General features: G+C 39.3%; 1 protein-coding gene across 1 annotated transcript in view; it reads right to left on the bottom strand.

Moving 5' to 3' along the window:
* The window catches only part of CCHR1.PART0H6orf58 (chromosome chr1.part0 C6orf58 homolog), a 290,591-nt gene extending 282,532 nt beyond the window's left edge, over positions 1–8,059 (bottom strand). Inside the window, exon 1 of the mRNA XM_044064146.1 lies at positions 7,430–8,059. Within this exon, the coding sequence (XP_043920081.1) occupies positions 7,430–7,745 (316 nt within the window). The 5' untranslated portion in view covers positions 7,746–8,059. The remainder of the gene's footprint in view (positions 1–7,429) is intronic.
* Between the last annotated feature and the right edge of the window lie 6,810 nt (positions 8,060–14,869).

Here is a 14,869-nt window from a genome sequence, read left to right as displayed (position 1 = left end):
TAAAATTAAATTCCACCAGAACTAAGGCTAGAAATGAGTCCTAAAACATTTTCCAAACAACTAAAAACACACCTGCTGTATACATTGCTCTGCAGCTGTAACTAAACAAGACACTAGAATACCTTATGCATAGCCACAGTTGCCCTCTTAGCTCTGGTTCAGTACTGTCTTCTGCAGCTCTGAACTATACTATATATATTACCAATACTTATCAGTGACAGTACCTGAGCAATACACTATTCCTTCCTCATCCCTTCACTGCAATTAATACCACTTTTGCTACTGTCCATAAACATCAATAATTATGTACTTAAGTGAATTGTATATGCACTTAATTATGGCTCAGTTATACTTCATCTCTTTAGAAAATAATACAATATTTTTGTTGTAATACATCTACAGAGAACAACTAATATAATAGTACAAAATGGCAGCTAATGGAGTTGTTTTTCTTCTGGTGCTTCTGTCTGAAAGGCTATGATGAAAATGGGCTTTAGCTTAACTGAACTACCCAAGTTTACAAATGTAAATTATAGAATGAATGAATATATACCTACATGCCTACATACATACATACATAAATAAATAAACCAACTAACTAACTAACTAACTAACTAACTAACTAACTAACTAACTAACTAACAATATAGTGCTTTTGCATTCAAGAAGAGAAAAAAACTGTAGAGCACTCAACAGGGTGCCTACAGGCTACAGAGACTGCCAGTGGTCTTGAGGACCTTTGCTGAATGTTTCATTTATGAAAAGATTTCATGTAAAAGATATTAAGCTGTAGGTCTACCTATGTATGAGCTGTGGTCATGAAAAATAAGTTTGCCTTTTGGAATGGGGATATTTCAAACTATTCAAAAAAAGGCCTTAATTATACCATCTCCAAGAAGCATGCTTTACATCTGTTTGATCTGGAAAACTACTGTTCTTTCTCTAACCTTCCTTTGCTACTTATTTCCATACTAGGCTCAGCTGTAAATCTGTTCTACAGTCCTCACACATGCTGTTTTGAGATGCTGCCACTCATCTTCAACTCCCCTGTTTTCATCTTTTTTCCCAAGGTACTAGAGCCCTGAGTAATTCCTTGAACTGTTGTGGTTTTAATTCTGTAACTGAGTATGAGCTTGGGGATGACACGGGTGAAATAGCAGATGAACCTGTCTTAAACTATGACAAAGAATACCTGGAACCGAGGGGAAGTGAAAGGACTAGAAACAAAGCTAATTTTAATAATAGACAATAGCCTCAGCCGGGGTTTCAAGCTGTGTGGTTTCAAGGGGCAAGACCCAAGAGCAAGAACTGGAGATCATAAATAGTTTTATGGACATTAAAGTGTTACTAATATAGCTGATAATAGCGTTAATTATGAGCATTTTGAAATTGACATTGCTTTAGGAAATGTGATTAATAGTAATGAAGGTACTGCTGTTTTTAACCAACAAAAATACTTTGTAGTACATAATCACTCAAAGCAATTGGAAATTGATGTTGCCTCAGGAGATGTGACTAATAGTAATGAACGTACTGTTGTTTTTAACCAACAAAAGGACTTTGCAGTATATAATTGCATATTGATGAAATAACAGCTGACTTATTAGCGAAAGGTATGACATTTGTACCGTCTAGAGGCTTTAACGTTACAGATACTATTATTGATCTTACGTTATACTTGAGAAAGTTAAATTTAACGTTATTATATCAGAATAACACATATCACAACAATCATAACACCTTCCATATAAGCTCCACTTATAATCCCCCCTTGCACCCAAAGCTTGTAATGTATGAAAAATTGTGCGAATTAGATTTGTATAACTTGCATAAATGCAAATGTAGGTCAACTAGTGGTGGTGTGAGCCTCAACCTGGAGTAGCAGAAGATCTTGGGCCAATTACAAAAAGAGAGCATACCTGACAAGGTGGGTGGGGTAGTTGTTATGGAGTCTGTTATGTATAATGAAAAGATGAAATATATTTTCGAAACTGACAACTATAAGGTTACTCTCAATGAACTAAATGAAGCATATTAGAAAATTTATGGTCAATTAACTGACATTTTCCTAGAAAAAAGAATTGACATTACTTTGTACAACTGCTTAAACATCATTACCCCAAGGATTCCGGTGTTTTTTGTCATCCCCAAAATCCATAAGGGGTTCACTGATCCTCCTATTAGACCCCTTGTGGATGGGAGGGATTCCATAACATCAGCTTGTGCCCAGTATTAAGATTATGAATTGAAAAAGATACTGAAATGGGAGATCCTGATATGTAAGGACTCCTGGACATTTTTAGAACACATCAATAGTACAGAATATGATGTTACTGACATATTAGTAACTACTGACATTACAGACCTGTACTCGGTCATTCCACAGAACATAGGGTTATAGTGGGTCAGTGAGCTGTTATTGGAACACAAACTAGGCCATGACAAAATTAACCTTATTTTGGAACTTTTGGAGATAGTTTTAAGCAACAATGTTAGGTGACAAACCTGTTATAACATACAGGAAAGGTAAGAACTTGAAAGATTAGCTAAAAAATAGACCATGCCCCAGTTTACATGTCCAGCATGGCATGTATAAATGTGGGGCATGTAACTGGTGTCATAGAGTCAATACTGGAGCTACATTTATTGTGAAAAACTTTAAATATCATATTAAGGGGAAATACAATTGTAATTCAAAGGCAATAGTATACCAGGCAAGCTGTGACCTATGTTCAGTGTTTTATATGGGAAAACATGAAAGAAATTTCAGCCACAGAATCTATGAACAAGTATGCCATCAAAAAGAGAAACTTGAACAATTCTCTAGCTAAACATATTCATGACAATGTAGAGCACACTTTTAAGTTTATGGCAATAGATCATGTGAACATTAATGAAAAAACAGCATGGGGAGCTTATTTGGAATTTAAAGAACTAAAATGGCAAATACTCCTCAAGCAGATAGGTGGCCAGGTATCATTGAAAGAACTTCAATTACTCCGCTACTGAAGTTAAGGCCCTTGAAAGAAATAAAATTGTAGAGAAGAAATAACATGAAATATGTATCATTATTTTAAATCTGGTATAAAAGTAGAATCACAATTTAGTTTTGAATAGATATACATATGCAGTGTTAGTATCTTAAGTGATTTTTTTCTATTATTATTTTATTTTGTATTATTTCTTACTTTTCATTTATTGCAATGCGTGTTGTTAATTTGATGTACCACTTTATCCAACAGGTACTTGTTATTTTAGATATACATAACACATATGGAGAATCTTAGGCATGGCAATTAAGGGGTTCATTTTATTCAAGGTTTTATCCAATCAGATGTAGAATATCATTATTTAAGTATGTGACGCATAGCAGTTTGTTGTCTGAAGAAGTTTACACTGTCTAAACGAAACTGCTAACTTGTGATTTGTGCTGTTTTTATTATTAAAACGTATTCCTTTCACTTTGGTGGATTTTGTTTGTCTTGCTTGGAGGACGATAGCACAGCCTGTGTTCTTTCCTAGTTTGTTTCAGTTTCTTGTGCTTTAGTTGTTTCAGTATAGCAAATCAGTTAGCAACAAATTCAGTCACAACTTTACCCCCCCCCAAACTTTTCCCCTCAAAATACCCTCAAACATAACCCCAAGTAAACTATAACTACAGAGTACATACTGGCTACACTCATTAAAGTCAAGAACACAGTCTCAATGAGCCCTGATTACACCCCAGGATGCCTCCTGAATATTTTAAAATTCAAGTTATCAGGACCCCTGGAATCATTATTTAACTATAAGTTTTAAAACAGACTTTTTGCCACATGAATGAAGGACTGTGATGGTCATATCCCTTCATAATGGATCCTAGAAACTAAAGACCGATTAGTCTGACTAGTCTTCTTTGCAAAGACATGGAAATAATTATTATGGAAATTATCAACAAGGAGCTAGGAGGTCTCAGGACACTGGACCCATGGCAGTTTGTCCTTGTCAAAGGAAGGTTATGCTTAATGAATCTGGTGAATTTCTTTGAAAAGGTCAATAAGGCAATGGAGGAGATAAAAATGGTGCATACCGCCTACCTAGATCTGGCTAAGGCATTTGATATAATACCTCACTCTGGCATTGTCAGCAAATGTACCAAACTAGGTATAAACCTCTTCACAACATGAAGGATAGCTAGCTGGCTCACTGATAGCACCCAGGAGGTTAGTATCCATGTGAGTACTTCCACAAAGAGGCCAGTCATCAGTAGAGTCCCCCAGGGGCTCTGTGCTAGGCTCACTTCTCTGTGGCATGTACATCTTGTATGACAAAGCCAATGTATAAGGCCTCTGGCTAACCAAGTTTGACGATGATTGCAAACTGGCAGCAGTCATTGAATCGCTCCAAGATCAGAACACCCTTCAGGAAGGTCTAATGCAGACAAACGCTTGGTGCCAAAGCCATGATCCAAAGCTCAGTACCAAATGTATTATAGTACCTTTTGGAAAGTCTACCACCCCGGGTAACTACGTCATGAATAAAACACCCCTGAAAGTTGATTCACTAGTCAGGGATCTGGGAACTCATGTAGACAGTAACCTAGCCTTTGACCAACTTTTGTCGAAGGTAGTAAAAAAATCCATCTATGCCATCTAGGTCCAGAGAGGTCATCATACCACTGCACTTGGACCTCATCAGACACATCATAGAGTAAAATGTATACTGTATGTACCTGACCTGAGACATGCAGCAATTGGAGCATCCACAGAGGCTCCTAATGAAAAGAATAGAGGGAGTAAACACAATGCCTCCACTGACCGCCTCAAAGCCCAGTCTCTTTACTCTGTATCATATAGACTTCTAGGAGGGGATCTCTGCCTGGCATACAAGGCATCCCCAGACCCTGTTTTGATGAAAATTCTGCAATTCCACAAAACAAACAGCATCAGAACTACTAGATTAAAAGAACTATATTTTGTTTGCAACATAAATAGGACATGTTGGAGAGACAGATATGTTCCTCAGAGTATTCCCATTCCCTACAACATGTTCCCCATCCATGTAAAGCAGAGTTCCTCCCTATCCATATTTAAGTGCAGTTTGGACCAATGGTCAGGTAAATGGAAATTCACCCCTGTACTTAGTTCATCCCTGTCCCTTTTCAAGCGAAACCTTAATTATTGGGTGGGAAATCATAAATTCATCCCTGGTTTGACCCCCAGTGTCTCTGATGGACAGAGTCTGAAAGTAATTTAACTGATCTCAAAGTAACATATCCTCCAAACTAACAACTCTTAGCTACCTCATTACTAACATACCCCCACCTATTGTTGCCCAATACACTCGAACACAAAACTGGGTTGGGTTACATGTCTAAGTTTATAAAGACCTGGTGGCTGATAGCCTAGTACAAACCTCCAAAGCTATGAACCTATGAACACAGAACCATCCCACAGTTAGCATGGGTTTGCAACCCACTTATTACCAGCAAATACCCATGTCCATTTTTGACAACATCAGTCAATGAGAGCAAATCACATAGAGCCAGGTTTGACACAGTCGAGTGGCTAGCCCTGACACAGCATGCTGTTTGTAAACTGTGCTCTACATAGAGGATACGGAGCATCACAACTGATGCCTAAAGAGTCTGCTCTATAATTCTCTTTCTTTGAGAGGCACCGAGTAGCATCTGCACTACTTCCCATTGGAATGCAGCCCTGCATTTCTGAAAGCAGTCTGTAGCTACTGAGGTGCAGTGTAGCTTTAATAATGCTCCTTATATCAGTTAATACATTTAGTCATTATTGGCAATCATAAAATAAATAAAACAGGAAATGTAGTTGTTTTCAAATAGTCGTGAGACATATACTTTTCCAGTACAGTATTATTGTTCACAGGTAGTTCAGAGATCAGTGATCAGTTTAGAAATTAAACTTTTGGGGAAGCCACACTATAATAAACATGTATTAAACTCAGGAATCTGAAGTTGTGGGATGGAAATAAGTCACATTAGTGGCAGGCACTTGTTGAGCACTTGACTGGCTGAAGTTCTTTTCCATAAGAACATTTATATTCCTTTAGTAATACCAAGATTTTTTTCTAAGAAGTGAATATTTGCCATAGGATAGTATTCATTACCCATATATATTTTTTGCAGATAAGAAGTCTTTTTTTTTTCCCTTAATGAAATTTACACATCTGTAGTCTCCCTTAAAAATGCAGTATTTCTGTAGGCATTGAACTAACAAAGTTAGAACTTAACTAGCCATGATAGCAAATAAGTACATACTACAAGGGATAAAGCTTCTACTGAATTTGACTCCTCTCCTTATTAAAGTATACGGGCAAGAGAGGATCAAATAAATAAAGTACACCATGGCTCTGTGGAGTAGAGAGATGAAGCCCTGACTACAGCCCAGATAACTGGAGTTCAGTTAGTGGCTAAGGCACTGGAAGAGCCACGCGGGGAGGATAAGGGGACACTGAAAGCTCATTCATCATGACAGAAGGGAAATGGCTGTGTCTTAGCACTTGGGTAACAACTAGAGGGGGACTGCATATTGAACCTGTGAAGTTTGGGCCTGTTGAGCGTATGTTGACCTTGTGGTCCTGCATAAGCTGGGGAAGCTGGTAAGCAGAGGCATGTTTCCTGTGTTTGGCAGCATGCAGCCATTCCCAGGGAGTTACCATTGTCAGAAGGAGAGGTAGGCGATACCACAAGACCACCAAGCTGGCTCACTTCTTATCACCCAACTCATACTTAAGGACAATATATGAGCTGTTTAGGCTACCTGTGCAGGAAAAGAATGGGCTGCAGGGTGCTAGCCTAGGCCAGGGATGTTTGGCTCCTGTCTAGTCCAGGGATACCTGGCTCCTGCCCACACCAGGGATAAGTGGCACCTGCCTACACCAGGGATATGTAGCTCCTACACCATGAAAGAAATGGACTGACCAGGTGTGGCTAGGGAAGGCATCAATCACTGTCCTGCAGAGGTGCAAAAATATATATTTAAAATGCAATAGCATCAAATATTTTCTCGTTTTTGCTAGGTTGTAATGAAAACTTTAGTCATTTTTTCAAGCTGTGTTCCCAGGAAATATTAGCCGTTTCTCCCTTTAAAGAATTAAAGATACAGAAGCATACTGAACTGCAAGCAAATTAAGCCACTAAATTGTTTTTCATTTATATGCTTTTTGAATTATATCTAAACCACACGTCCTCTGCAGTAATCTCCCATACAGCATTTATGGAGTCCTTTCTAAAACAGATCATGGGCTTATATTTGGTCAGCCATATTACACTGTTCAAATATTTGTGTGTGTGTGTGTGTGTGTGTGTGTGTGTGTGTGTGTGTGTGTGTGTGTGTGTGTGTGTGTGTGTGTGTGTGTGTGTGTGTGAGTGTGCATACATGCTACTTTTAGTTACTACTACTAATCATAATAAGAATACCTGTTTGAAATTGCCAACCATGTTGCAAGGCCAATCCCCAGAGGAAATTTCCAGAATTATTTGAACCAGCACCAGCTGTGGATTCAGCAGTTGCAGCAAGTAACATTTTGTACAGCCCCATTCTTTGCAAGTAGTTCCAAGGGTTGATAATTGTTCTGTTATCTTGAATGGTAAAATCTTTCAGTGACTCAGGTACAAGATTCCAGAGAGGTGGGTAATCACCATCCTCTTTTCGGTCTTGAGATTTCTCACAATTAGAAAGGCACAAAAGACAGAGAAAGCATTTTAACAAGCAAAAAAGTATGTGATTTTTCATTTTGAATAATCCAGCAGATAGCTGCTGCCTTAGCTAATATATGTTGCAGAAGTAAACTTTGAACCTTATCAACTTTGGATGAACCTTCCACTAGGTCTGACTTTGCAGTTTTCGTTTTCTTTTTTATTTGTTTTTAGCAATCTTTTCTTACTGTACTATGTGGATCCAATGCTACCTATTGAAGTGAGCACCTTCACCGATTCCTATAACCAAATAAAGAGCCTCAACTTGTTTCTTGATTTATTTTTTCAGACGTAGCTATGTTCACATACTATGGACATAGCCAGCTGCCAGGAAATCTACTAAGAATTTTTTTTAAGTGCCTATGTGCATGCGTGAGTATGTGTTTGTGTGTTTGAGTTTGTCTGTGTTTCTACCTGTATGTCTGTGTGGGTGTGTGTGAGTGCAAAATTAAGACATAAGGTGTGACACACTGCTTACAGGCAATTGACAGGATTCATGATGGCTTGCACGGAGTCTAAGAGTAGTGTAAGACTCCATGCAGCCATCGCGATCCAGGAACAGCCTGTATTTGCGTGTAAGAGAGCACCTAAAATGGCTCTTACAAGGACAGGGCGTGGATATGCTAATTACCTTACTTGCAGCTGAAAGGCATGCGAATGAGGTAATTTTGCGATCCAGGAAGCAGAAACCTGCCCATGTAAGAGCCATCTTATCTGCAGAAATGTACTCAGTTGATAACTGAGTACCGTTCTGCAAATAACACAATGGAGCCTTGCCAGCTCCAAATAAAGATTGCAAATGTTCCAGGCAGCCTGCCAGTGGCCAAATATGTGGCCACTGGCAACGTACCCCAATGCAAAAATAAAATAAAAATGTTTAAACGTAGCGCAGCGCTGCACAAATGGGCTGCACTATATAAAAACAGAAAAATAAAAATTTTAAACCCACAAACGTGGGTTTTATGCAAAGCATGAATTTACAATGTAAGGGAATAGCAGGCTGAAAACAACATGGCCACAGAGTAGGGGTTGCTAAGGGGGGAAGCTGAGTGTAAGACATGTAACTAAGCATTAGTAGGCAATCCTATGTAAATAAGTGCTAGGATAGTGAATCGTACTGTCACATAGCAAATGAGCACATTCCGTGCAGTGTAGGAGTAGGATAAGGGGGAGTAACAGAGTATGAGATAGGTGACATCACGGGGGGGGAATGTATGAAAGAAATGAAGCTCATTGGAGCACAGTGACATGTGAAAGTTGTCAGTCACACATCATGGAAAGAGGAGTGTCAACAGGTAGGCATGGGAAAGCCAAGAAATGGAAGGTGTACACTATGGATAACACCAAAGTTTCTTGCTGGGCATGCATGTGCGCGTGTGCTCGCTGGTAGGCACGAGTAAGATAGAGGGCGCGCGTGTAAGTGTGAGTGCGCGTGTTTATGGCAGAGGAAGCATGTAGGAGCCTGTTTAAATACCTGTAAGCTTGTTTGCACTGGTGTGCGCGCATTATAACCTGAATAAGCAGATTGCAGCCCGTCTAAGCATGTGTGTGCGTGTGTTAGCCGCTGTGAGCGTGTTTTCGCTGGAATGCGCATCGCTCCCCCCTGAGGAAACAGAAGGGAAAAAGGAAGTAGGAGAAATAGGAGGAAGATAGCAGAGAATACTGGCAGAGCTAGCAGGTGAAAACAATCAGAAGCAGGCAATTACACAGGCAGAACTGTAGCCCAGCCCAGCACTTAAAACTCTGCAAACAACAGTGCAGTATGTTTCTCTCAAGAGACACTGCAACAGAGGAGTAAGCTATAAGAAGTGAAAACTGAAAAAGCTTCACTCAGACCAAAAATGCTAGGGGCTGCCATAGCTGTTATAAGGAGACATATGCAACTGGCTGAAGGTGGTGACTATGCAAATGCTGCCGGACAACCCACAGTGAGGAGAAGAGTGTACAGGCCCAGGGTCACCTACCAGGGGTTACATGAGCTGGAGATAGTAGAGCGCTATAGAGTGGATACAGACCTCCTACAGCAAATTGTTGAGCTGTGCAGGCCACACCTCACACACAGAACCAACAGAGGGGAACCCATCCCAGTGGAAACCAAGGTATGTGTTGGCCTAAGAATACTAGCAACAGGTACCTTCCAGAGACCAGCTGGTGATATGATGGGGATATCACAGGCATCAGCATCCAGGGTACTGCACCAGTTCCTGGATGCCATGTCAGCACATGTCGGTGATCATGTATATTTCCCCAATTCCCATGAGGTATTGGCCAGCAATATGCGTCTCTTCCAGCAAATAGTGGAATACCCTGAGGTAGTGGGTGCAATAGACTGCATGCATATATGCATCAAAGCACCAGCTGGGGAGCGGGGTAGGGCCTACATTAACCACAAGGACTTCCCCTCCATCAACTGCCAGGTCATGTGTGATGTCCAGGGCATAATAATGAATGTGTGTGCTGGCTGCCCTGGAAGCTACCATGATTCCCATATCTGGCATTTGACGCAGCTGTACCAGACATTTGCCAATGGGGACATCCCACATGGTCACTTAGTGGGGGATGCTGGCTACACACTGGAACTGTGGCTGATGACACCCATCAGAAATGCACACACAACTGAACAAGAATGCCATAATGAGGCACACGCACAAACACGAAATGTAATTGAGTATGTGTTTGGCCTGCTCAAGTCACGGTTCCGGTGCCTGGACACATCTGGTGGAGTCTTGCAGTACTCACCAACTACATGTACCCAGATTGCCATGGTATGTGCTATGCTACATAATATGATTCTGCGAAAACAGCTGCAGCAGGACTAGCATAGGGCTGGGCCAAACAGCCCCCCACCATTGCCAAGCCAATCACAGGCAGAGCGTGGCTCGGAGGAGGAACAACCTGTGCCTGCCCCAGTAGGCAGAAGGAGTTGTGCCCAGTATGCCTTGGCCTTGGCAAAGAGGCAACACATAGCTCATACACTGGCTCAGTAGGAACCCTGGAAATGATAACTCTCTCTGACTCACACATATAGTAAAAGGGATGACTAAGTTGACACAACCTGCTTTCAAACATGTACAGGGAGTGTAGTATGTGCATCCAACATAGACAGCCCTGCAGCACCACCTGAGGCATGATTGCCATGTGTTAAGCAATGTAACATCATGTAGTATATTCAAACTTGATGACCTTGACTAACATCCTACCCTCACCAAGCATGATGCCAAAATATGAAGACAAGATGATCAATTACAATAATTGGCTTAAGTACTGCTGTTTGTCAAAGGGGATCCAATGCGTGCCAGCCTGGGATGACATGCTGAGCAAGACATGATGCTCCACCTGCTAGGGATGGCATGCACCTATCACTCCTGGCCTTTTGGATACTGGCAAAGGCTGTTGTCACCCCCACTGTGCCCTGAATAGGTAAGGCTCAAAACACAAACCCACCTCCATAGGTATCACAAGGGATAAGAACCTAGACGTAATGCTACCCAATGCCAGAAGTCTAAACTGCAAGATGCATGCAGTCCAAACTCTCCTCAGCATGGAGAATGTTGATATCTGTTCTGTAACAGAAACCTGGGTCAAAGCTCACAAGAGCACCCTAACACTACCACGTTACACCTCATACCATGCTTTACAGCCCCAAAACATGGAACAAACTACAAAAGGAGGGTGACTATCAATAATTGTCAAGGATAACCACACCCCCAGGTTGGTACCACAGCAAGAAGCAGCATGGACTATCCATGGGTAAGTAACAGTGGCTAAAACTGCCTCCCGGTTTGTAGCCTGCTACAGACCACCCTCCTAACACCAGGAACCGCACTTGGCCTACTTCGGAACACATGAAAATATCAAGGTTTCTCCAAAACAAAGAAAACAGGAACTGGAACAACTCACCAAGCCTGAACCAAAAACAACGTAAAGGTAATTGGAATCCGTTCATGCACAGCAGAAATTTCTGTGAAAATCCTCCAGTACTAGTTGAGTACAAAGCCAAACAGTACAAGTTAAGTACCAAACCAAACAGGACAAATTTCTTCCTCAGATGGTAAAGGAATGACAGTCCAGGTAGTTCCACTGCAAATCTTTTATTGACAAAGTAAAAACCAGAAGAATAATCCAAAAGTAAACCAAGCGCTTTCGCCTGGACAATTCCAGGCTTTTTCAAGGATAAAATACAAATATGGCCACACCGTATAAATACACATGATAATCGGCCAATTAAGCAATTAAGTTAACAATTGGAGTAAGACAATCAACTTTTAAAGTGCAATAGTGCTGCAAACATTATACTTTTTTTAACAATGCAGTCATTTGATGTCAACGAACTTTAACCAGCAGCTAAACAAATTTAAGTGCTACTAAAAATAGCAAATCTCTTCTAAATTCATTAAATGTATAAGTAGAATACATTGATAATCATAATTAATAAGTTTAAACTGCACTTAAAAAATCTTTGTTAGTCATATATTAAAAACATCAGTAAAAATATTTTCTTGAATATAAAATGTAAATGTTGTACTAAAAAAGAGTGTCACATTATTTGAGGTTACTAATACATAAAAATTGGTGTAACATTAATACAAAATTAATTCTTTTGTATTTAGAATTTTCCTAATATTAGTAACCAAATCTATTAATGCATGGATTAATGTGTTAATCTTTCTTTTAAAAACTAGTATAGTATAATTAAATATAAATATTCATGAAATTTCATAAATATTAAACACTAAATAAAAACCTTAAAAATTATTTATAGTTTGTTCCTTTTCATTTTCAATATACTGTTAATACTGATGCTCTCATTCATCCCAGGGTTTCTTGAAGCATCTAATTTGAGTTGCCAAGTTAACTCTCTGGTTTCCAGGTAAGTTTCCCAGTCACCTCCCCTAGGGTCACTGGTGACTCGTTCCAAAACAAAAAATTTTAAAGACATGTTATCACATAATAGAGAGTGTTTGAAGAAAGCATTAGTGTTTTTCTTTTTCTCAATTTCGTATACGTGCTCGTAAATCCGTTTTTTAAGCGTTCTAGTGGTTTTACCCACATAAAAACCATGGCAGAATGTACATGTACCTAAGTATACTACCCCTATTGTATTACAATTGTGGTGCCCTGATGTTCTCAAAATGCAATTTCTGGCTGGAAGAAATATTTCCTCAGCATTAAGTATGTACTTACATTGCTTACACGCACCACATTTGAAAGTTCCATTTTTCCTATGAGGGGCCATGGTGTTATTAGTGTTCCTTGTACTACTGTTCTGTTCGAACATTCCTTTAAGATTTATGTCACGTTTCCTAATGAAAGTTAATGTACTTGGTATATAGTTTTTAATTTCTTCTTGTGTTGATAACATAGGCCAAAAGGCTTGCAAAGTGTTTTCAATAAAAGCTGCATCTTGAGTGTAAGTATAAATAAAACTCCTTTGTCTATCGTTGTTTCCTTTACTGTTGTTCTTAAGAAACGAAAGACCTTTACTAAGCAAAGGTGGAAACTTAGAATCCCTTTTCACTAAAATTTCTTCTGTAATTGTGTTAATTAACTGAGGAGGATAACCTCTTTCTACCAACATATTAGTTAAAGTGGTAACTTCGTTCAAAAAAGCATTTAGGGTACTACAGATTCTTGATGCTCGAATCAACTGACCTCTGATGATTCCCTTTTTAGTGTAAAAGGGATGCGAACTATCAAAATGTAAAAATGTGTTGGAGTATAAAGGCTTCCTGTAAATAGTTGATTCAAAGTGTTCTCCTTTACTATCCTTAGTGAGAAGGATGTCCAAATAGTGTAGTGAGTTACTGCTAAGTTCGTAAGTAAATGACAAAAAGTCAGTTGTTGTGTTAATGTAGTCAAAAAACTCCAAGAACGCTTCCTTAGATCCCTGCCACAATAAACAAATGTCGTCCAGGTATCGCTTGTAAAACAAACTATACTGTTTCCATTTAGAAGAATGTATGTAGGTTTGCTCCCATTTATGTAGAACAATGTTCGCATAAGATGAAGCACAAGGGGAGCCCATGGCTACACCCTTTCTTTGCCTAAAGTATTCTCCATTGAAGAATATGTAATTATTATTAAGGATGATTTCCATAAATTCGATCAGTATATTAATCTGATTGTTACTTAAATCACTCAAGCTTGTTAAGATGTCAGAGAACCAATCTATTCCCATGTCATGTGGTATACTTGGGAAGAGTTCTACTACGTCTATTGTGATCATCAAAATATCCTTGTTGCAGATATTGGGTGGAATACTAGCCAGGAATTCCCAAGAATCCTTGCAAACACTAGGGAGCTTAGAAACTAAAGATTTAATACTGTGTTCAACAAATTTACCTAAAGGTTCAGTAATGCTATTAGCTCCGGCAACAATGGGCCTGAATTTCAAAGGGATAATTCCCTTATGAACCTTAGGTATGCCAAATAGTATAGGAGTTTTAGGATGTGGAACATTCAAATAATTAAATAATTCTTCATTTAACACACCTTGAAGCAAATGATCTTTCAAGATGTATTTGATGTTAGCTTGAGCAACATTTAGTTCATTGATAGAGGCCTGCTCGTATGTGTTGAAATCCTGTAAAATGTCATGCATTGCAATATCATAGTCAAGGGCCGTCATAAGAACCATCCCACCCCCTTTGTCCGGTTTCATGACCCTAATTTTTTGCTCTCTTAACAAATTCATAACTTCTACCAAGTGTATATTGAAGTTAAATGGGGGGTCCTGTCTACTTGACAAATTAATTCTCAGTGTATTCTCAATAAGTTCTTCAAATATTTTTAAACTCGGATGTAGGGGTGGGTTAAAAAGACTTGACCTAGTGATACTGTTATTTACAGTGTCATGTCCCTTAAAGAACAGAGAAAGGTTGAGATTTCTAACAAACAATTTTAATTCAATCAATAATTTGGGAATATAAGCAGGTCTAGCTGGAACGTAGTTTAGTCCTTTAGTAAACAATTCAAAATAGACCGGGGTAATCTCCAAATCAGTATAGTTGTAAATGTTAAAATTGTTTGAAGAGACAACACTACAGTTGGTATTAGGGGTAGGGCTCAAAAGAACATCATTGCTAGTAACTATGTTTAATTGCGTGCCCTCCCCCAAACTTGTTGGTAGGGGGCATTCAAATTCCTCCCCATCGGTCTGCC

The sequence above is a fragment of the Protopterus annectens genome, chromosome 1.part0 (genome assembly GCF_019279795.1).
Source record: "Protopterus annectens isolate FY-2018-M chromosome 1.part0, PAN1.0, whole genome shotgun sequence".
In the NCBI taxonomy this organism is placed as follows: domain Eukaryota; kingdom Metazoa; phylum Chordata; order Ceratodontiformes; family Protopteridae; genus Protopterus; species Protopterus annectens.
This window is presented reverse-complemented; position numbering and strand designations above follow the sequence as displayed.